This window comes from Plecotus auritus, assembly GCF_963455305.1.
Source record: "Plecotus auritus genome assembly, chromosome: 3".
NCBI lineage: Eukaryota > Metazoa > Chordata > Mammalia > Chiroptera > Vespertilionidae > Plecotus > Plecotus auritus.
The window spans coordinates 175,334,453-175,358,396 of NC_137772.1; the positions used below are offsets into that span (position 1 = coordinate 175,334,453).

A 23,944-nucleotide genomic window follows, 5' to 3' on the forward strand; every position below is an offset into this window, starting at 1 on the left:
CTCGGCCTGGCCTGTGGGATCGGGCCAAAACCGACAGTCCGACATACCCCGAGGGGTCCTGGATTGTGAGAGGGCACAAATCCGTGCACTGGGCCTCTAGTGTATAGTAACTGCAATGAAATTTTAATAAAAGCCTATATTACATGTGACATACTTTGGCACTTTTTTGTTCTATTCCATTCTGATCTTTTTTTAAGAATTTTTTCATGCTGATTTGCAACAGTTTAAGTTTATTTCACAATCCTATAGTGGGTTGTAGTCAGCAGTGTGATAGACACTGAGCTGGGTGAAGGCTCAGTTCCCTTAGACCAGTGAGAGAAGATGAATTTGTGGTCTGGCATCATCTCAGTACTAAAACCAAGATGGTCCCATGTGTTGAGATCTCAAGAGTGGCTGGAGGAAAAAGGATTGGGAGTGAAGGCCCAGCAGCAGCGGAAGAGGAATGAGTGGATGAGGGCTGTAGGCACACTTGCCAGTGCACCTGGTCTGGTGGCCATACTGTGGGAACCCAAAGATGAGGGAGCTACACAAGACACTGGGGGAGAATCCTGTGAAGCTCTGCACTTGGCAAAGTACAGTACTGCATGCAGGAGGGAGCTATTCCTTTCCAAAGCTGGTAAAACGGTGACCTCCTGACCTTGCTAACCACACTTGGGGAGTCATCTACTCAGTGAGCAGGAATCCTTAATCCCAGTCTTCTGCCTTCCATCGGATTATGTGTCTCTTCCAAGTGATTCTTTCCTATTGCCTGCATGCTGAGCAAACAAACTAGAGGTCGAGTCCATTACTGCCAGGGCTAATCACAGGTGTCTCCTTTCACTTGAGGATGTGGTTAGTACCTTGAGGAATTGCAGGCTCCAGAGAGAAAGCCGTAGACTTCCAGGTTGGATTGAGAGAACAGATGCCTGGGAAGGGCTCAATTTAACCCTAGGTCTCTTTCTTCAGGTGGAATAAAAGTAATAAAGGCCAACCCCACTTCCAAGGACCACAACACAATGCCAGGAAGAGGGAGTTGAAGTGACCTGGGTGATTCTGAGGGAGTCGGTCAGGTCGGTCTTCCTGGAGGAGGTGAGTCTTAAGCACTTGGCAGCAGCTGTTAACTAATTTATTACCACACCTTGGTTTTTAATTGTGCCCCCTCTTTTCTTGCTGTTGTGGGTAGGTAAACAGAAAATATCAGGGAAGTGCGACCTGTAGGATAGTTCAACACTGTCATGGCAAACACTTCTGCATTCTGTGGGACTCTGTTTGTGCTCAGCAGGTGCAGTTCCAGGATTTATGAGGTGTCTAGCTCAAGCAGAACTCCTTGTGCTGACCCGGCATACATAGCTCAACCCCAGTTGAGTGCAGGAAGCTGCCTGCACACTGAATCCCATTTCCTCCTTGAAGCCTTCTTCAAGCCCACAGAGAACTCTACCTTTTCAACTTGGACTTACTGCTTGTGCTATTGTTTTCATTTTATTAATTTTTGAATAGGTAATATAGTCAGGTTCAAAGTACAAACAGGTATTCAGTGAAAAATCTTTTCTCTGCTCCTGTCCCCTCCCTAGACAGGTGTTACATGGACCCAACGGTACCAGTTCTAATTTTCCAACTAGATTCTAAAATCTCATGGGAAAAACAATTGTCTCATACCTCTGTGCCCCAGCTGGAGTGAACTGGCCCATTGGTCACTCAAGGGAGTTTTCTAGCACCACATTCTCCCTCCTCCATCAGCACCGATACTATCTTGGATCAGATCCCGCAACCCCTTTTAATTGGCCATCCAGCTGCCAATCAGGTCCATCTCCTAGATACCCTCCACCAGCTGTCATATTGTTCTTCCTATAGTACTAGGCTCCCCACTAATCCTTATTGCTCCTCATGTCTCAGGTCCACAGCAAACTCCTTGGCATGATGACTTGGTGGCCTCTGCCTCTCCAGGCCCATCCTCTACTACTTGGATCAGACTACATACTCCCACTATCCCAATTTACTTGCTGTTCTCTGATGGGCTATGCTGTCTCCTGCCTCTAGGCCTCTGTGTGCTCACCTTACCTGGCCAACTCCTACTGGTGGGTTAGTGCTCAGCCCAAGCTCCTCTCCCTCGGAACTGCTTCAGAAATGTCACCTTCTCCCACTTGCTCAGTTTCCTGTATCCTCTCTTCCTCAGCACCCAAGGGTTCTCTCTATGCCAAGCCAGCTCAGCCAGGTTTGGTGAGCCTGAGAGGGGGCGGTGAAGGATTGAGAAAAGACAGACAAGAGAAAAAAGTTGGGTCTGGGTGGGACGCCCTCCTCTCTGATGGAGAGCTAGCTACAGCGCCACAGCCTGAAAGCTGTGTCTTTATTTTATAGACAGATTCCAGGAGGCAAAGTAAGGGTGTGGTTACAACCTTCTGGTGAGTTTCAAATCTACGCAATTACATGCACCTGATCAAGCTTTGTTTACTTGCTGCACCTCCCACAGCCTATATCACTTAGCCACGTGGGGCTACAGGTTCGGACCATAAGGTCAAGCTAGGACTTGCACGTGGCTTTGCCATGAGAGGACCGTGCCCTCTCATTAGTCTGAGGCTTGAACCTGTCCAAACACTGTGGCCACTCTCCACACCTCTCTTATGCCATCTTCTCACTGGATGATGTCTGTTTAAAATCTGACTCCCCCAGTTATTGTACGTTCCTTGAAGGTTGGGCTTGCTCATCTCTGTATCTCCCACATCTGGCATATAGCAGATACTCCATCAATACTGGCAGAATGAACCAATCTCCTCTCCCATTTCGTAGACATCTAACACAAGATAGACAGTCAAAGAGACTTCATTTTATATGATTTCTGCTGCTGCTGCTGCTGAGTCTGATGTTATAAAAGAAAACCACCTGTCTCCCCCAGCCCAGAGTGATCCATGCTCCCCCTGAGATCATATTCCCCGGGTCCAAGTGACTCCAGATGCCAGGCTTCTCCACAGGCAGGAACTTGTGTGTTTAAGTAACAGCATTAAATAGCATGACATGCCATGGGGTAATGAGTGTGGCGTTGACCAAGGACCAGGTGCTTGAGGAAAATTGCTGGAAAGCTGAGCAGGGATTTATTAATTATAATAGTGGAAATAATTGATAACCATTTATTGAGGGCTTATTATTTGCCAGGAACTCTGCCAAGGATTTTACATACATTTTCTCTGATTTAATTCTCACATCCCTGTGAGTTGGGTATTAGTTATCCCCCACTTTATAGATGAGGAGATTGAGGCATAGAGAGATTAAGTAATTTGTCTAAGCGTCACATAGCCACTAACGATAAAAACGAATACTTTTTCAGAATTTACTGTGTGCAGGGACTACTAAGTGTTTTCCATGATTATTTATTGAACTTATTAATCCTCCTAACAACCCTAGGAGGTAGGTGCTGTTATTACTAGAAGGGGCAGAACTGGGCTTTGCGCACACATCTGTGCCATGAACATCTGGTGCTTAACAAGGGACGCTGGTGTTTTCAGAGCTTTCCACAGAAGGTGTTGCAAACATTCATCCTCTGAGCCATGGGATTATGTATGTGCCTGGGGGTGCGAGCTGATGAACACCAAAGCTCAGCCCTGCCTGGAATCTTAGATATTTTTTATTAAACATGAGTAGATACAGAAGAATATTTATAAAATATGTTTAGGGTACCAGTAGTGGCCACCATCCACTTTAAGAAAAAATACTTTACTTTGAAGTCCCCATGTGCCTCTATTCTCATATCTTTCCTCCTTCTTCAGAAACTTTTGTTTCATCGTTCCGTTAGTTTTCTTTACAGCTTTACCACATATTCATTTTGTATTCATGAACAATAGTGTGTACTCATTTTTGTTTTCATAAACAATACATTGTTTAGTTTTACATGCTTTACAATTTTCTATAAATGGAATCATATTGTACTTATTCTTCTGCAACTTGTTTTCGATCAATATTACATCTGCAATGTTGCATGTAGAAATAGTTCATTCTTTGTCACTGCTGTAGAGTACTCCGTAATATGGATATATTTCATACTCTATTCATTCTACTGCTGATGGACATTTGGGTGGTTGCTATTTTTGTCATTTTATTTAGTGCTACTAGAAACATTCTGGTACATGCCTCCTGGCTCATGTGCACTGGAGTGTGAATGGAATATAAAACTAGGAGTGGAACTGCAGCCTCATAGGGTGTGTACGTTTTAAATTTTACTTTATAATGCCAAATTGTCTCCCAAAGAGGTTATTTCTGTTAAATCTCTGCATTTAGAGTTTTAGTGTTCTGATTATTCTAGATCCACTACTGTCAGAATCTTAGGGCAGGAAAGAAACACTGATTCTGGTTCTCCTCATTTTATGGGTGGAGGAAATTTAGAAGCAAGAAAGTTAAGTGATTGGATAAGGTGATGTCACTATTCAGCAACAGAGCCTGGTCTGGAGCCCCAACCCCCTGACTCCCTCTCCACCCCTGCCCTGTCTTATTTCTTTCCCTTCTCAGGCTAAGGCCCCAAGGTGTGGCCACCCGGACATATCAAGCTATTTTCAGTATCAGCCCAGCACTGGAGCTGACTCAGCTGGGGTCCCCTTTGGTTCCAGAGAATGAGGCTCCTCCGCAGACGCCACATGCCCTTGCGCCTGGCCATAGTGGGCAGCGCCTTTGTGCTCTTCCTCTTCATCCTGCAGAGGGATGTAAGCAGCAGGGAACATGCCACAGAGAAACCATGGCTGAAGTCCTTGGTGAGCCAGAAGGATCATGTCCTGGACCTCATGGTGGGGGCCATGAACAACCTTAAGGATTCGATGCCCAAGCTCCAGATCAGGGCTCCAGAGCCCCAGGAGACACTGGTCTCCACAAACAAGTTCTGCCTCCCTGGGTTCTATACCCCAGCTGAACTGAAGCCCTTCTGGGAACGGCCACCACAGGACCCCAACGGCCCTGGGGCAGATGGGAAAGCTTTTCAGAAGGACGAATGGACTCCCCTGGAGACCCAGGAAAAGGAAGAGGGCTATAAGAAGCACTGCTTCAATGCCTTTGCCAGTGACCGGATCTCCCTGCAGAGGGCCCTGGGGCCAGACACTCGACCCCCTGAGTAAGTAGCCCAGAGTCATTGGGTGAGGCCAGGGCTCTGCCAAAGGTGTGGCTGGTATGGCCATGGCCTTGGGCCAAGTGCCAGGTAAAGAGCTGATGGGGATTTTAGAATATGGACAGGGATTTCCTCTACACCCTCACCCCTTTTCCTGACCAGTTGCCCTTATCCCAGGGGTTGGGGTTCAAGAGTATTTTGGTCAGGCCAGAGGCCTAGGGAGTCCTATGAGAGTAGAACACAATTATGAAGGTGACAGTGTACAGAACAAAGAACTCAAGGTCTGGGACCAGGACCTGGCCTAGGGGTGACTGAGAGGGACTGATTCCAGGCCACTGATTTGGTGGCCTTGTCCTCTGCCACCCTGGGTTCTACACCCGAGCTGAGCTAAAGCCCTTCCGGGAACGGCCTGCCCCAGAAGCTATGGGACACTGCTGCTGAGCTGCTGGGAGAGGGACGTTTCCCGACAGCAGCTCTAGTGATCAGGACTATCCCCACACCTCCTGATTTCCTTCTTCCAGTGAAGGCGCACAGGACCATGAATTCATTCCAACCTTTATTTGAAGCTGTTTATAATTTTAATTCTGGGCAATGAACCAGCACTTAGATCTTTGAGCCATAAGCCACCTCACTCTATGTGATCGTGGCTGTGTTCACACTGTCCTCAAGTCAAAGATTTTGTGTCTTTCTCATTTAGACTTGTCTTTCCCAACTCACGAGTTACATCGTTTTTGGCCTTTTGTCACATGGCAGCCCCCATCCCCACATTCATGATTCTCTAGGGCTACGAACCTGGGGTTCCTCAGAATTGACCAAGTATTATAGTCCTAGAAGTTGGAGCCACTTGGAATTGTCATGAGCTTCTTAGCAGGGAAGGGTATTGGGCCAGAAGGGAAGCCAGAAGAGGAAGTTTGGGAGCCCCCTCTGGAGACTCCATAAGAAATCTTTCTGACCAGCAGAGGGGATAAGAAAAGGTGTGAGCCCTGGCAGGTGTCTCTCAGTGCTTAGCTTGTTGGCCCATGGACTGAAGGGTTGAGTGTGCAATTCCTGGTCAAGGGCATGTACCTAGGTTGTGGTTCTATCCCCATCCCTGGTTGGGGCAGGAGCGGGAGGCAACCAATTGATTTGTCTCTCTCACCATGGATGTCTCTCTCCCTCCCCACCCCCCATCCCGCCACCCGCTCCACTCTCTCTAAAAAATCAATGGAAAAATATCCTCAGGTGAGGATTAACAACAAAAAAAGGAAAAAAAAAGGATGTTGAGCCACATGATTCCTTGAGATGCAGGGTTCACACATTCCCACTCCCACCTGAGATGGAATGTCAAGAGGGTAGCAGCATGACCAAGTGCCACAGAGTGGTTGGAGTAGATGAGGATAGAGAAAAGGTCACAGGAAATTGATTGTGATAGTAGTCTCAGATGACAGGGAATTAATGAGGAAATGGATTAGAGAAGAACTGTAAAGTGTAACAAGAAGAGTATGAAAATTGTAGTCGCTTTTCTCAGATGTCAAATTTGCCCTTTACTACTTCCCCTTTGGGACCTCTGGATTGGATTACACTTTATGCAGCACACATGTTACTGCGGAAGAGCGTCAGCCCTGGGAACTCCTAGAGCAGATGAGAGAAGTGAGAAGGGGAGCAGGGAGGAGCCCTCAGCATCACAGCTGTGGCACTGAGCCAGCTCTGGGGAAAATGGGTTTTGGAGTAAGTTGGCTAGGACCTGTGCAGAGGCTCAGAGTAGGAGGCAAATACAGCATAAGCTGGGAACAGGGAGCAGCTATTCCCAGCTGTAACAGAGAATAGGCTGGTGGTTCCAAAGAGCAGTGAGTGGTTATGGTAATCCGTGCACAGAGCCCTCCTTACCCCTGGAACTCTGTGGGACCTGCAGAGCTATATGTATACTTTCATCCTTCCAGATGTGTCGACCAGAAGTTTCGGCGCTGCCCGCCACTGCCCACTACCAGCGTCATCATTGTGTTTCACAACGAGGCCTGGTCCACGCTGTTGCGAACAGTGTACAGTGTCCTACACACCAGCCCTGCCATCCTGCTGAAGGAGATCATACTGGTGGATGATGCCAGCACTGAGGGTGAGGCTAGAGGTGGCCCAAGTTTTTGCTTTTCAGACTCCGTTAGAGCTGCCAAGTCAGAAATGCTGGGAGTGGGCAGGGCAGAGGGTAGGGATGGGCCTTCCCTCTGTTTCCTACCTCAAAGATTCCACCTCAAAAGCCCTCTGCTGTAGTTGGTAATAGGCAAGTGACGTTGCTCACCAAACTTCCACGCACACCTTTTAAAGTAACTCCACAAACATATGCAGAGTACTATGTGTCTGACACTGAACTAGACAACGGGGATACCATGACAAATAACAAATGAGATGGATCTTGCCCTGAAAAAGCTAACAAACCTCATGGGTCAGATGGCCCCTTACATCACCAACCACAGCAGTGTGACCTGTAACACATCCTTAATAGATGTAAAAGGATGTGGACTTTAAAGGCCAACATCCAGGAATTCAAATCCCAATTGTGCCTCTTCCTAACTGTGTGACCTTGGGCAAGATACTTAACCTCTCTGAACCTCAGTTTCCTCTGCTAAAAATGAAGACATGGCTCCCTCACAGGGTGGATGAGGGATCAGAGATCGGTGATAAATGAGATAATTCAGATGACAAAGTAGTTAGATGGAGTAAGGTGCTCCATTGATTTCAATTTAGTCTTTGTATGGGAACAGTGCACTCTGGGAGTATGTAGTCAGGTGACGTTATTTCTGCATCACATGGCTGGGGCAGTCCACAGTGGAGGCCAGATTGGAGCCTTAAAGCATGAGTGTCTAGGGAAAGAAGAGGCATTGAAGGGCATTCCCAGAAGAGAAAATGGCATACACATAATCCTAGAGGCATAGGTGTATTTGTGAAAAATTGAGAGGTTTGATGTGGCTGAAACTTAGGTTTGTTTTAGGAAATGACACTAAAATGATGTTGAATTGAAATTTGTGCCATGATAAATGTATTTAGAAAAAAAAGTAGGAGTCATTGAAGGTGTTTAAGGTGGACAGTGACCTTGTCTCAGAAGGATGGCAGTTTGGGGGAGGGTAATTGTCAGAAAGAGAAGCAGCGGACCCCAAGTCAGGAGAGGAAATTCTTATAACCACCTGAGAATTGATGATAGGACCAGACCTAGGAAAGGGGCTGAGGAACTGATACATCATTAGGCTGGGAGTCTCCAGGAGCTAAGCCCTCCTCCTGGGTGGCACATGGTGTCTAAGGCTCTCAGGTTGGCCTCCTGTGCCCATGCTCCTATATCAAGTGCAGAAACGGACACCACACTTCCCAGAGTATCCTGGGGCCACTCAGTAGAGCGGTGGCTCCTTCTGACCTCCCCAGTCTCCTGCCTGCCTTCTAGATTAGAGGTTATGCTAAAACGTAGAATAAGGCTGGGAAGGCAGAGGGAGGAAAAGCTGAAGTGAGTGCTGGTAAGTCCATTTCTTTGGAGAGCTCACATTTCCCCAGGGAGGACAGACACCTAGCAGCACTTACAAAGCAAAGCAGCCCTAGCCTGTTTGCCTCAGTGGATAGAGCATCGGCCTGTGGACTGAAGGGTCCCAGGTTTGATTCCAGTCAAGGGCTCATGCCTGAGTGGCAGGCTTGATCACCAGTTAGGGGTGTGCAGGAGGCAGCCAATCAATGATTCTCTCTCATCACTGATGTTTCTATCTCTCTTTCCCTTTCCCTTCCTCTCTGAAATCAAAGGCAAGCAAGTATCAGGGATGCAGTGAGAGAGTCTGGTGGGCAAGAAGCATCAGATTAGGCTTCTGGAAAGGGAGGGGCAAAGAGTTTGGCAGAGATGGGAGTGGCCCCTTAGTAGCCATAGAATGGCTGTATGGAATGGGGAGCAAGTGTATCAATCCAGCTGCCCTTCCTCTTAAACTGGGCTCTCTGGTAACTCTTCTCCCCCAGACCTATGCTAGCCATCCCTCAGATGCTTCTTCCTTTGAACCACAGAGGGTGGAAGTTCTAAACTGTACTTGTCACCCAGAATTTTTTTAGTTCATAAGGTACAAGTGCCCAGTTGGGCAACTCTTCCGACCAGGTTAGAGAAGTGACAATGCCAGGCTGGCATAGGCAGCGTCTAAAGGACACAGCAGCCTGTGCCTAGTAGGGTGGACTTTCCAATGGCCACTATAGCCCCTCCAAAGTGCCTGCCCCTAGTGGGCATTCTCTCTGGTTGTCTCCTGGACTCTCTCTTAGGGCCAATGCGAGCATCTCAGAATCATCTGCCTGAAAATCCTAAACCTGTCATTCTTAGCTTTCTGGGTCCTGGCTCCTTTGAGAATCTGTAAAAAGCTTTACCCCACTCCCTAGAATAGTGCAGAATTGCTACAACACTGTGCACACACCCACAGTTCTGCATGTAATTCCAGGGAGTTTGTGGACCCTAGGAAAATAACCCCACCGTGAGGACTTTCGGACTCTTGAGATGCTCTCAGAAATGTTCAGCTGAGTCGGGAAAGGACAAAACTCAGATCCATGGTCAGAAGTCTCTGCTGTCCACAGCAGGATAAAATTTTCCACACATTTGACCATTTGATCAGATTAACTGGCTCTCATTACACACACACAGAGAGGAGCTGTGTCTCTGCTGAAATACAATGTCCATGCTCTCTGTCCTCCTATCCAGGTACTTGGCAGTGCTCTGTGACCACAGGTACACAAGATGTTTGATGCTGGGGTGGGGGAAGGAGGCCCAGTGGCAGGCTGGGGAACTTTTTCTTACCTACCTCAGAGTCTGAACCCTGGGCACAGATTTTACTCTTGTGTGGCCAGGTCAGATGCCAGATGAACTCCTGGTCTGGCACACTCTACAGGCTTATGAAAACTGGCCCCGCAGGCTCATCAGTCTGTTGTGCCCCACACAAGTCATTTCCATGTCAAAGCCCTGCCCTGTCCCTGGGGAAGACTGAGCCTAAGTCCCTCCTGTGGGAATTTGCTAGATGGATGGGAGGAAATCAGACACATACCCAGGATCTGGAGAGTTGGGAAATGAACAGCCCCTCAGTGAGTAAGTTCCTTATGGAGAGGGGAGGGGCACCGAGGTTAGGTTGGCCAGGAAGGGGCGCTGTAGGAGGGAAGGTAGAGGGATCAGCAGGCGAAGGAAAGGAAAGAAGGGGCAGCCCTGAAGTCTGGAAATGCACTGTGTGAAACTCAGGGGAGGAGACACTTGGGAAGCATTTTGGGTTAGCTGAGTATTTTATTGTTTGTATAAACTGGATTTATTAATTCATTCATCTATCCATGGACAATGGTTATTTCACAATAACCATTTGGCTATTGTGAATAATGCTGCCATCAACATCAGCATACAAATATTTGTTTGAATCCCTGCTTTCACTTCTTTTGGGTATGTACCCAGAAGTGGAATTGCTGGACCATGTGGTAATTCTATGTTTAATTTTTTGAGGAGCCACCATACTGTTTGGATTTGGATTTTTTCTTGTTGTTTTTGTTTCTTAAAGTCCTCACCTGAGGATATGTTTTTCTTTATTTTAGAGAGAGAGAAACACCAGTTGGTTGCCTCCTGTACGTACGTCCTTGGGGATCAACCCCACAACCTTTTGGTGTACAAAGGACATTCCAAGCAACTGATTCACCCAGCCAGGACTAGATTTTGTTTTTAAGTGCAATTTTAAACCACTGTACTGACATGATCTGATTTAGCTTTGTAAGATAACTGATGTCCCCTGTGGCTGCTATGTCAAGAATAGATTGTGAAGAATGATGTAGAATAGAGGCCAGGAAACCAGTTAAGACATTATTGCTGCTACCCGGCATGGCTCAGTGGTTGAGCACTGACCTATGAACTAAGAGGTCACGGTTCAATTCCCAGTCAGGGTACATGCCCAGGTTGTGGGCTCCATTCCCCAGTGGGGGGCATGCAAGAGGCAGCCAATCAATGATTATCTCTCATCATTGATGTTTCTATCTCTCTCCCTTCTCCTTTCCTCTTTGAAATCAATAAAAATATATATTTTTTGAAAAGACATTATTCCTGCCTTAACTGGTTTGGCTCAGTGGATAGAGTGTCGGCCTGTGAACTGTAAGGTCCCAGGTTCGATTCCGGTCATGGGCATGTACCTTGGTTGCGGGCACATCCCCAGCAGGAGGTGTGCAGGAGGCGGCTGATTGATGTTTCTCTCTCATCAATGTTTCTGACTCTCTGTCCCTCTCCCTTCCTCTCTGTAAAAAAAAAAAAAAAAACAATAAAATATATATATATTTTTTAAAAAAGACATTATTCCTGAGGTGACAGTGAGGACCAAGAGAGAGAACTGGCTGTACTCGCTGATGGACTCACTGTCATGGATGAGGAAAGGGTAGAATCCAGCACAACTCCTAGGTTAGAGCAGCTGGAGGGATGCAGGTACCGTGTACTGACATGGGGGAGCCTGGGGTGCAGCTTGGGAGAAAGTGGAGTTCCATTTTGGGCGTGTTTGGTTTGTGGTTCTGTTATACATCCATGTGAAGATGGCCAGGCCAGGAAAGAAGACTTAGGAGCCATCTGCATGTTGTTGAGACTGAATAAGGCATGTGTGCTGGAGGTCACAGGAGTCTTACAGACTCTGTCATGAGGCATGAAGCTGGGTTGGGGTGGTGGGGTATTAAACTTAAATTAGGAGGCTATTGTCTAGAGGACATAAGAAAGTATGGATAGGCTTGTCTGTGTCTGCATGCTCTGGAGCATATGTCCAGTGGGTCCAGGGGTGTGACCAGAAGACTGTCAGGGGTTGTCTCACTCCCCTAGAAGGGCCTGCACTCATGAGCCTGGGAGGAAGGTATGGGAGAAAGGCCTTGTAGAGCTCAGGTCCCCTGAGGTTCACAGCTCAGTGCTTTGCAGTTTCTTACCACAAAACCCATTTCCTATGATGTTCTGTCCCTGAGTTATCTCCATCACCATGAATTTCCTGTGAGAAGGCAAGGCTCTTGGTTGGGGTTCCTCCCTCCTTCCTGTTAGAACCAGCACTTGGGGCTGTAGTTGGATTGTGAGTCTGGGAGATCCTTAAAGGCAGGACCCAGACCAGGCCTCTCCCTGACCAGGGTAGTGTCTGGCACCTAGGAAGTGAATTAGCAGATGTTTACTAAGTGGTTGTACCAGGAGGTCAGGGTTTGATTCCCAGTCAGAGCACATGCTGGGTTGCAGGCTCAATCCCCAGTGTGGGGTGTGCACTGGTCAATGATTCTCTCTCATCATTGATGTTTCTATCTCTGCCTTCCTCTCTGAAATCATATTTTTTTAAAAAGCACATAGTAGGTGCAAGTATTTGGACTGTGTGTGTGTGTGTGTGTGTGTGTGTGTGTGTGTGTGTAAGAGAGAGAGAGAGACAGACAGGGGAACACCCCCACCCCAAATTGATTTCAGGCCCCACAGTTTGTATAGAACTGTGTTCAGAGCAAGGTCTGAGCACTGAGCTGATCCCACAGCTTGAAAGAGAAAGGACACAATCATCGCTTACACCTTCCCCTCAACTTCCACTTCTGAAACTCCATTGCACAGTCAGGAACAGAACAAAAGCATAGGAAACCAAAATCACAGTTAATAAAACATAAGTAAGATTTGGAATATGTTTCAAGATGGCTTGCTTCAGAATAGAGCTATTTTTAATGCTTTGAGGATTCCAGACTGAATAACAGGATTATGAAGTAAGCCTCCACTCAGAAAGAAAAAACAAAAACAAAAACACGAAAGATCTGAGCAGAGATGCCCCTCCCTTCAAAAAGCTTTCCTCATCCCCAAATTCAGGATGGTTGCCCCCACCCCCCTTCCCACCTCAGGCTCTCAGCCCTGTACTTCCTCTGACAGGTTACTGATCGTGCTAGGTGGCTGGGCTCACCACTGTGCCTGACCAATGGCAGGCACTTGATGCATGTTTTTAATTTAATTAAAAAGGCTCTTCACCTTTTCGTTTCTTAAAAAATTCCACATGCAGAGCAGTTAATAAAGGAGATTAGAGTAAGACTTCTTGCTGCTGGTCCAGCAAGTAAGAAGTCAACATTGGTATGTTCTACCTGGCAAACTTATTCTGAGGAGCCTGGAAGACAGGGAAGCAGACGCTGAAAACTCACAATCACTAGGGGTAGAAAGGAGAGGAGGATGGGATTACGGCTCTGAAAGATGGCAGCTGAAAGGCTGCAGAGACCAAGAGGGGCGTCTGAAGCCTTTGTCGGAAGTTTATACTTGAGTTAGGCCAAAGAAACAGCCCTGAGATCCTGTCTCGGACATCAGGGAAGGTGCCTAGGTAAACAGGCACAGGATCGACACTGCAGAGCCAGTGCCCTGGCAAGGTGGGCTTGGGTGGCAGGGGGTGCTTGGCCACACACAGGACTTCCTCCTTCCACCCCCTTCCCCACCATCTGCTTCCATGGAATTGCTTAGTGCAGTAGGTGTGGGAGGATTAAAAATTCAGGCCTGCTGGAGACCCAAGAGCGCCAGGGCTTGGTGCCCACAGGGGATTAGGTTTTCAACAAAGCGGTGAGCTGACTTCAATGACACTGTCCCTTCCAGAGTATTTAAAGGAGCAACTGGAACAGTATGTGAAGCAGCTGCAGATCGTGAGGGTGGTGCGGCAGGAGAAGCGGAAGGGGTTGATCACTGCCCGACTGCTGGGAGCCAGCGTGGCACAGGCAGAGGTGCTCACCTTCCTGGATGCCCACTGTGAGTAAGAGTGCTGGCCTTGCACCCCGGAGACCTGGGTATAGTCTGGTCCATCCCCCACCCCTCCCTAGGAGAATGAGGAGCTGTGACCACAGCATCAACAGGCCCCTTCCTGCTCTGTTCTAGGAGTGAAGGAGGCTTGGAACTCTCTCCAGCTTCTTCTAGCCATTTCTCACCCCAATCCCAAGGGTGTTTTATCAAGAGACACACACAACCCTAAAACAATTGGTCACCCCACAATTGCTGGGAATATACTCTGGAGCCCCAGGCATTCCTCTCTCCCCAGATCTGTACCTTGTTCTGAACTCAGCCCCTCAGAGAGGCCTCCTGTTACCACTGGGAACTGATTTGTGTGGAGCTTTCCTGTAGGGCAACCTGGAGCCAGGACAGCCTTCCTCTCACCCCAAACCAAAACACCTCCCACCATTCTCTGGAAAAAAGAACTTCCCGAAAAGCAGTGATATATATTGGGGAAAGCCTAGAAAGCCAGAAGGCCCGACCCGGGTTTGCATTCTAGCAAAGCCTCCGGTTCCTCATTTGTAAGGTGGAAAGAGGATACCAACCTTACTCACCAACAGAATTATTACTCTGAGGGTCAAATAACGTAATATATATAGTTCACTGAAAATCTCAAAGGGCTAGACAAATGAAAGAGATTGTTATTCTACAATTGGAGCTGAAGCTTGAGATGCAGATATTCCCAGGAAAGGGGACACCTGCTTCTGAAATCCACACTTGGGGAGGGAGGGCTGATTCAGTAGGTAGGCTGGGAATCTGAAGACACCCATCCAGGGCCTTTCCTGTGCTTTTGGATCAGTTGAGTCCATGTTAGTCCTCTGAGACCTCCAATCTCCCCTCCAAAGCTGCCTGCATATTTAGGTTGGGGGAGGGGAGAGGAGGAGGTTCTCAGATCTCTCTGTTCTGAACAGCTGTGAGCGAGCTTGCCTGTGTTTCTCAGCCTATAGCTAGGAAGTGGATGGAGAATTCTCTTGTCCTCCTGGGTCTCCTCACTGGCCTGGGGCACGGGCTCAGCTTTGATCAGGACCCTGACAGTTGTCTCCTGGTCTGGGCTTGCAGGTGAGTGCTTCCATGGCTGGCTGGAGCCCCTCCTGGCTCGCATCACCGAGGATGAAACAGCAGTGGTGAGCCCAGACATCGTCACTATTGACCTTAACACTTTTGAGTTCTCCAAGCCCGTTCGGAAGGGCAGAGTCCATAGCCGTGGCAACTTTGACTGGAGCCTGACCTTCGGCTGGGAGACTCTCCCTCCACATGAAAAGCAGAGGCGCAAGGATGAGACTTACCCAATCAAGTAAGGACCACAGCCTCATGAGGCCCCAACCTGGCCTACATGGTCCCAGACTCACCCAGTCCTAGGGACCTGGGCCATCTCAGGTCAACATTTATTAGTGCTCTATCAAGCACCTGACATATTTTATCTAATTCTCATCCCCTATGATTAGCCCGTCTAATAGGTGAGAACATTGAGGTTCCTAGGGATAAACAATTGGCTCAGATTACACAGCTAACAAAAGGTGGAACAGGGATACCCATCCTGGCCTGTCTGACCCAGGCCTACGCTCCTAACTATGGCACTAGACTGTTCTTACCTGCCACTTACTGTGTGCCTGGCACTGGACTAAGGGCTCTACACACTTTGTGTCATCTATTCTGCCCTATTTGTAGAAGACCATGACTGCTGTTTGCAGAGGTGCTGAGAGATAGTGGGTAGTGGCCATTGTTGAATAGCCATTGTAATAAGAGTGGGTGCATGTGCTCCCAGGTCATTCTCTTTGAAAAGACTGAAAACATAGTAAAGAAATAGTGCAAGTGTTCTGCAGTTTGCAGTTTATTGCAGTTGCCCTGAACTTTTTTGGTAAAGAGCCAAATAGTAAATATTTCAGGTTTGTCAGCTACAGATAGTCTGTTGCATAATATTTCTTGTTTGTGTTTCTTTTAAACAATCCTTTAAAAATGTAAAATCCATTCTTATATAAACCCAGAGTCTTATATAAAGCCAGGCTAGATTTGGCCCCCAGGCCATAGTTTGCCAACCCCTGAGCTATAGGATGGATGCATGAAAGTTTACCCATTACCTTCCCCTCATACATCTACCCTGTTCTTCCCTCTCCAATTGCCTGTTGGTGTTAGAGACCACAGCTTATTTTAACCCTCACCCAAGGATATATTTTTATTGACTTTTAGAGATGCAGGGAGAGAGAAAAAGAGAAACACTGATTAGTTGCCTCCTGTGCATGCCCTGACCAAGGATCAAACCCACTAGCTAGGTATGTGCCCTGACCGGGAATCGAACCTGCAACCTTTTGGAGTAGGGACAATGCTCCAACTGACTGAGCCACCCAACCAGGGCAACCACAAATTTATTTTAGCAGATATTTCAGCCAAACTGAGTTGGGGAGTGACTTTTAGAGTATCCTGTGATTATCTGCCATTGTTTTTCCATACTGGCCAGGAAATTCCAGGGTCAACTGAATATATATCTGGGGTGGAGAGAAGCAGAGGTAGGAGATACAATGAATGAGCAGAGATAAGAAGTAAGACTTGAAAGGAAGAGAGTGTTGGAGTTCCTCCCCCTCCACATGCCCAAATCCTAAGAAATGCTGCCCAGAATTTCAGTGGAGAGGGATCAGATGGGTGCCACAGGAAGTAATCCCGTGGATCCTGAACCGCTAGCTTCTCTGTCTCCATTAGAAGGAGAAGCGGCAACAGAAAGAAGAGAGGGGAAAAGAGAAGGCAAGAGGGAGAAAAGAAATGAGAACTCCCTATTGACTGTCTGTCTGCTTCATAGATATCTTTTGTTTGTTGGGTACAGCTACAACAAGCTGGGGCCAGGCACACAGTGACACAGGCAGGGACAAGGAACCTGGCCACCACCCATCACTGATGTTCCAGGCTCCAATGTCCAAGAACCATACAGCTAGAAGATAAAACTCCAGTGTTTGAGGAGTGAAATTTGCATAGTACCCCACTAGGAGGCCTGCAGGCAGAATCCTTTACTCTGAAAGCTAACAGGAGGCTGAGAGGAGAGATAAAGGACCCAGAGGATCCTAAGAAATGGGCCAGGAAACCCAGGCTGTTGCCTGTAGGTTGTGGGTCTGCAGTGAGTTTCCCTGTGTAGGGTTTATCCTCAGAGGTCATTTGTTAGTGACTTCTGGGTCAGAGACCTCTCAAAGTCAAGGGACAGGCCCAAGGCAGGAAGACTCTCAAAATAAGGCAAATCAGGATTAGGTTAGGAACAAAGGATTGCCTCTTCGTGAAATCTATACAAATCCCCATGCCAGTGGAGAGGTAATTAGTAAGTAAATGAGCTCATTTCTGAAGTCACCTCTCACAGTGCCTGGCACATATTAAGCACATCTTTAATACCTGCTGTTATTATGTATTTGTTCCTGCTGTAAATGAAGTAGGTTATTCCTGACCTTTACTTGTGGTAAATAAATAATAAAAAACATAAAGCAAAAAAAAAAAAAAAAAAGAAGTAGGTTAAGCCCTGGCCAGGTAGCTCAATTGGTTAGAGCAGTGGTCGGCAAACTGCGGCTCATGAGCCACATGTGGCTCGCGAGCCACGGTTTGCCACTCTGTTGACTAATGAGTTTGCCAACCACTGGGTTAGAGCATTGTTCTGATTCACCAAGGTTGCAGGTTCGATCCCTGGTCAGAGCAAAGGGAGGGAGGGAGGGAGGGAGGGAGGGAGGGAGGGAGGGAGGAAGGAAGGAAGGAAGGAAGGAGTAGAAGAAGTAGGTTAGGTCCAAAGTGCTAATCTGGAGTCCCAGGACTCTCTGAACCTTTCTGGGCCTTACTTGGGCTGGCTTAGAACTCCTGGGTCAGAACCAGTGACAGAAAGCCTGCATGAGCATGAGGGTTTCCCAACTAAAATTTCTTCCAGAAAGCAGCTGCAGGAGCCAACCAACTTCAGGGCAACAAGAGCAGCCACAAGGTTAACTCCAAGTTCAGCTCATGTGTAGTCACCTAGATCAGTCCAGTGAACACTGATTGAGCCCCTGCTGTGTGTGAAGCACCTTGATTGGTTCTGGGCTACATGAAGAAGCAACAGAAGGGGGCAGCAAAGCCACATCCAAGAGAGCCTGGCCAGGCGACAGCTACTAGCACCTACTGATTAAGTATCCACAGTCAACCCTAGTCTCCCCTAGCCCCTACCTCCAGCTTCAACCCTTAGCCCAGCTCCCCTTCTGAGCCACTCAGTATCTATATTCTAGGAATGAGATGTTTTTGTTAATTTGTCTTCATATGGGTCTGTGCCTCCCTGCTTTTGTCTGAAAGCCAGAATCTTTTTGTAACCTTCAAATGCTCCTTTCAGTGTAAGTTGAGCTTGATGTCATCTCATTTCCTATTCTGTTTCCAGGAGTTTCCTCTGTCCAGAGCAGCTGGCAGATTTTCCCCAAAGCTAGTTGCTCATGCAGTATTAAGTACCAGGGCTGGGCTCCTACTAAAACTGTGGCTTTCTAGTCCTCAAGGGCCAGGGACTCTGAAAGACAATGGGGTCAGTTCAACTCATAATATTCATTCATTCATGGTTTGAATGCTATTTCCAAAAAACAATTTCACATTGCTTCTAATAACCAAGTATCTACTATGCTCCAGGAATTTAGCTGCCAAAAAGTAAACAAACAATGGTAGCTTTACCCTCTGCTACTAGACTGAGCTCTCAGAGACTAAGATCTGTCTTTCTTAACTAACATGTAGCACAGGTCCTGGTGGCTGGTATTTAATACATCCTTGGTTGAATAAATGAATGGGTGCCTTTTAGAAGAGAGTAATGATAATTACATCTCTCCTTGACCTAGTTCCTAGAAGGTAAAGAGACATAATAAAAGCTCAATAAACATTTGCTAAATGAACTACCTAGTGGAAGAGGGGCTGTATATCCCAGGAAAGGGGGTGGGAATAGGGTAGGAAGCATTAGCAGTGAGTCCCATCTTTCCACTCCTCTCACTTCCTCCCCAGAAGATGCACATGCTTCTCCCTCTGTCTCTCCAGATCCCCGACGTTTGCTGGTGGCCTCTTCTCCATCTCCAAGTCCTACTTTGAGCACATCGGTACCTATGATAATCAGATGGAGATCTGGGGAGGGGAGAACGTGGAAATGTCCTTCCGGGTGAGAGTGAAGAGGGCTTCGAGGGGGGAACCACAACATCCCAGGGGACAGCCTGAGAACCTGTCTCTTAGGCAGCAGAAATATAACATCTGGAACTGAACTTAAAAGGTGGCTGTTTCCTGGCATGACTCTGCTTTTCCTCCACTCCCCTCCCTGCCTCTGGCAATAGGACTTTGGGAATCAGATTAGACAACTTGAAACAAATTATTGAGAACTCCTCAGAAAGAAGAGATAACAGTGGTAATAGGAATTGAACATCTACAGACTCTTTCATGGTGTCTGTAGAAAAGGATTAGACCCTGATCATAGTAGAGAACCCTGGAACAGGTTAGTAAGCAGTCACTATCTTTTTTCTAGAAAAATCAGGTTCCCCTTTCCAGGTCAGAGGACATGTGCCCTGGTAGTCTTAGAGTTTCCCTACCATATGTTCAGAAAGCTCTTCGTGCTGTAGGAGAAGATGGTGCCCAAATTTTGGTGGACCCCAGAACTTGGAGGGGTTCCAGGAATAAGGCAAATCAGGATTAGCTTAGGAACAAAGGATTGCCTCTTCGTGAAATCTATACAAATCCCCATGCCAGTGGAGAGGTAATTAGTAAGTAAATGAGCTCATTTCTGAAGTCACCTCTCACAGTGCCTGGCACATATTAAGCACATCTTTAATACCTGCTGTTATTATGTATTTGCTCCTGCTGTACTAAAATGAACAACATATCTCCGAATTTAAAACCTAAAAAGAGAAGATACAGGTGGGAAGGCTTAAACGGAAGGATCACCAGCTCATTCCCCATAACTCCCAGAGTTCTGATTCTAGGTTCATCCATGAGCCTCTGACCTGTCTTCAGTTTCTCTCCTAGGGAACTAGTGTGCTACAGGTCCAGGTGACTACCACAGGCCACCTGGCAGTTGACTATCCTTGTACTAATGCTCTGATTAGGTCACAAGTCTATCTTGATTTGAGGAAGTTTGAGTTTCCACTAATACCTGTGTGAGCTGATAAAATCACATTTTCAACTCAAAAAGCCAAAGTTAGCCAACTGTCTTTTCTCTAAAATGGGCCCTAAGGGCCATTCAGACATGCAAATGTGCTTAAATCAGAGTGAACCAATATCAGAGAGCTAGGGATTGTGTGTGTGTAGTCCTGGCCTAAGGAGAAGCCTGGTCATTGTCCTTGTTTTCAGGAGAGAAAGTGGCATTGCCTTGAGTTCTTGGACCTGGGTTCTGGTGCTCTGGGAATGGAACAGAGCTGCTTGGGGGGAGATTGTCCCACCCAGCTCCTAAAGGCCCTATTTTGTATCCTCTTACGGCAGGTGTGGCAGTGTGGGGGCCAGCTGGAGATCATTCCCTGCTCTGTGGTAGGCCACGTGTTCCGTACCAAAAGCCCCCACACCTTTCCCAAGGGCACCAATGTCATTGCTCGCAACCAAGTGCGCCTGGCTGAAGTCTGGATGGATAGCTACAAGGAGATTTTCTACCGGAGAAATATGGAGGCAGCAAAGATGGCCCAAGAGGTGAGATGAAATGGTCCTTAGCGGGTGTCTAGATGAAAAAAAGTACAGAATCCCAGACCCTGACAAGAGCTTAATGGTAGAGGCCCACCCATTTCTACCACCTTAGACCCTGTGAGCTAGCCCAGGGAAGCTAGAGAATGAGGAGAGGAGTCTTTGTTATCCCTGCCTAGAGAGCCCCAGTATCTTTTAGGAGGGCAGAGCAACGAGATTTGGAGAAAGAACCTCTTCCAGGAGGACTGGCTTTGCTCTGAGAGGCTCAGAATGGGGCTGGGAGGAAACTAACTGGGAAGTGACAGGAGATGAGGGAGTAAGGGGGATATGGCTAGAGTTCCCAAAGCCAAGATGGGGTTTGGGATTGGAAGTGAGGCTGGGGCAGTAGCTCCAACAGGTCCTGAGCAAGAGTGAGCCTGAGACCTATTCTGGGAAAAAGTGACCCCAAGAACTGTGGACTACTTCAAGCAGGCAAGAAGGTCAAGGCTGGTGGTACTGACCCTTAGGGGGTTGTCTTGTTGACAGAAATCCTTTGGTGACATTTCTGAACGACTGCAGCTGAGGGAACAACTACATTGTCGTAACTTTTCCTGGTTCCTGCACAACATCTACCCAGAGTTGTTTATTCCTGACCTGAAGCCCACCTTCTATGGAGCTGTGAGTCCTGAAAACCAACTTGCCTGCCCATCATCACAGAACCCCCTAGAGAAGTTCAAGAACACTTTCCCCACAGACAGATGACAAACGAGTGCTAAATTTTATTCTCCACACTTCTTTATCCAGAAGGAGGACTTTGGAGCTTCTAGAGATAGCTAAAATCCTTATGAGGAAAACAGCCTATAAGCAGTGGCTCACTCTCAAATGCTCACCTGCATCAGAATCATCAGGAAGGAGTTCTAAAACACAGGCTGCTGATTCAGTAGGACTGGGGTGGAGCCTGAAAATATGCATTTCTAACAAATTCATGGGTGATGCTAATGATCTGGGGAATCACACTTTGAGAGCCATCGCTCATGAGGAAAATCCCATGTGCTGAGGGCTTCTCCCACAGACCTAGCAGCCTAGGAGGATGCCCAGCCTGCCCTGGCCCAGCCTCTGGGCTGTGCACCTCACTTTGCTATTAACTTCAGGCATCTGGGTTAATGAGCAGAGGAGAAATCCAGTCATGCAAATTTATTCCAATTGGGCCTGACACCACAAACTAAAAATCTCCTGACTATGCTGTCCTGGTTTCCCTCTCTGCTCCCCATTCTGCAGATAAAGAACCTTGGTATCAATCAATGCCTGGATGTGGGTGAGAAGAACCATGGAGGGAAGCCTCTCATCATGTATGCCTGCCATGGTCTTGGTGGCAACCAGGTATATAGCCCAACCCTACTGGGGCAGCCCCAAGAGAAGCCTGTCTCTGAGCATCTCCTCTCGTAAGGGGTCCCCCTTCCTCCACTCAAAATAGTCCTTTCCAAAGGACGAGGATGGGGGATGTCCAGAGAGAGGAGGAGATACCATCCCTGCCCTCAGAAAACTCCCAGTCTGAGGAAGAAAGCATGACAGAGACAGACAAGGTCTGAAGTCTGAATTAGGGACATACAGAGCACTGGGCATCAGTGCTGGGTGCTAGAAAGGGATGGGGGAGGGGAGGATTGTTCATCAGAGAAGGCTTGCTGGAGGATGCCAGCTGCTAAGTTATGTTTTAGGGTAAGTGTGGGAAATTTTTGAGCACTTTCCCTCATCTACATACAACTTCTATCTTCAGTGCCTCTTCTGCCAAAAAAATAACACTGTGATCCTACCACCCAAAAATGACCCCAAAACAACCACCTCCTGACATCTCAGTCACCCAGCATCCTGAAAATTTATTCCATGGCCCAGCTCTTTCCTGAGGAATAACTAGTAACATCTTTGGCCCAAGTTCCTCAATCTACCCTGAATGCCCAGCGTTTGGTAAGAAAGAAGTACTTGAACCATAATTGAAGCAAGGGAAGGAGTGGCTTGGGACACTAAAAGACTGCCTATATGAAGATAGTCATTCTAAAACAATTCCCTGTACCACTGGCCTGCATGATGATTTTAGGTGGTACATTGGTGAACCTTTTTATTTTACTAGTAATCTATTAAAAAAAGAAGAACTAGAGTATCAGACACATGACTTCACAGATAATGCTTAAAATGAAGTTAGGTTAATATTTTAATTAAATAAAAAATATTAATTAACTATTATTCCAGTATAACCCAGATATGGTTAAAAATTCCTGAAGGTGAGAAACCAAGATGGCAGCATAGGTAAACACCTAAACTGCTGCCTCACACAACAATTTCAAAACTACAACTAAAAGACAAAACGTACATCATCCAGAACCACAGGAAGGCTGGCTGAGTGGAAATTCTACAACTAGGAGAAAAGAGAAAAGCACACTGAGACTCAGAGGAGCAGCAGGAGGCAGAGGTACTGAGACACGCGTGCGGAGAGGACTGGCAACTGAGTGCGTGGCTGGCTTTCTCAAGCGGGAGGGAGAAAAAGCTCCCAAAAGCTCTTGACTGCTCTGAACTCCAGTTCCGGGCGAGACTCTGGGGACCCAGACTCATTTGGGGAGAAACTGGACTGTCTGGCAGTGGGCGAAACTTGAGGGTGGCTTTCTCTCAGAAGTGCTTGCAGCGATTACCATGGGACACTGAGACACAGGGGCCTATCAGGGCAGGGCTGACGGGAAACCAAGGCTGTCTGCTCTGCCCTGAGACTCTGCCCCATTCAAGCTGAGCACAGAGGCTTTTGCACGTCTTCTCCCATAAGGGTGTCTCCAGCACAGAAGTTCTCCCAGCGTAGGCACAGCTGATCCTTACAGCCAATTGGCCTGGAGGTCAGTTCCTCCCAGTGATACCAACAACAATCAAGGCTTAACTACAACAAGACTGTGCACACAGCCCACAAAGGGGTGCACCTAGAGTGTCCACCTCAGGTAACTGGGGAGGCTGAGCCACTGGGCCCTATAGGACACCTAGCACACAAAGCCACTCTATCAACTCAGGGAAGCAGCCAAAATGCAGAGACAAAGAAACAGATCACAAATGAGAGCAAATGACTGGATATAGAGTTCAAAACCACGGTTATAAGGTTTTTCAAGAATTTTCTAGAAAAGGCCAATAAATTTAGTGAGACCCTCAAGGATATGAAAAAGGACCAACTAGAAATTAAGCATACACTGACTGAAATAAAAAATATTATACAGAGATCTAACAGCAGACTAGAGGATTGCAAGAATCAAGTCAAAGAGTTGAAATACAAAGAAGCAAAAAACACTCAACTGGAAAAGCAAAAAGGAAAAAGAATCCAAAAATATGAAGATAATGTAAGGAGCCTCTGGGACAACTTCAAGCGCCACAACATCACAACATCAGAATTATGGGGGTGCCAGAAGAGAGAGAACAAGATACTGAAAACCTATTTGAAGAAATAATGACCAAAAACTTCCCCACCTGGTGAAAGAAATAGACTTACAAGTCCAGGAAGCGCAGAGAACCCCAAACAAAAGGAATCCAAAAAG

General features: G+C 47.2%; 1 protein-coding gene across 2 annotated transcripts in view; it reads left to right on the plus strand.

The window, feature by feature from the left end:
• Positions 1-23,944, plus strand: part of GALNT6 (polypeptide N-acetylgalactosaminyltransferase 6) — a 35,653-nt gene that overhangs the window by 8,126 nt on the left and 3,583 nt on the right. Inside the window, exons 2-10 of one of the 2 annotated variants that reach the window (XM_080662912.1) lie at positions 946-1,068; positions 4,474-5,065; positions 6,979-7,151; positions 13,620-13,769; positions 14,847-15,081; positions 18,789-18,906; positions 20,214-20,414; positions 20,931-21,062; positions 21,663-21,764. In XM_080662912.1, coding sequence (XP_080519038.1) covers positions 4,575-5,065; positions 6,979-7,151; positions 13,620-13,769; positions 14,847-15,081; positions 18,789-18,906; positions 20,214-20,414; positions 20,931-21,062; positions 21,663-21,764 — 1,602 coding nt within the window. In that variant the 5' untranslated portion in view covers positions 946-1,068; positions 4,474-4,574. The remainder of the gene's footprint in view (positions 1-945; positions 1,069-4,473; positions 5,066-6,978; positions 7,152-13,619; positions 13,770-14,846; positions 15,082-18,788; positions 18,907-20,213; positions 20,415-20,930; positions 21,063-21,662; positions 21,765-23,944) is intronic. The other variant, XM_080662913.1, reaches the window with a different exon arrangement.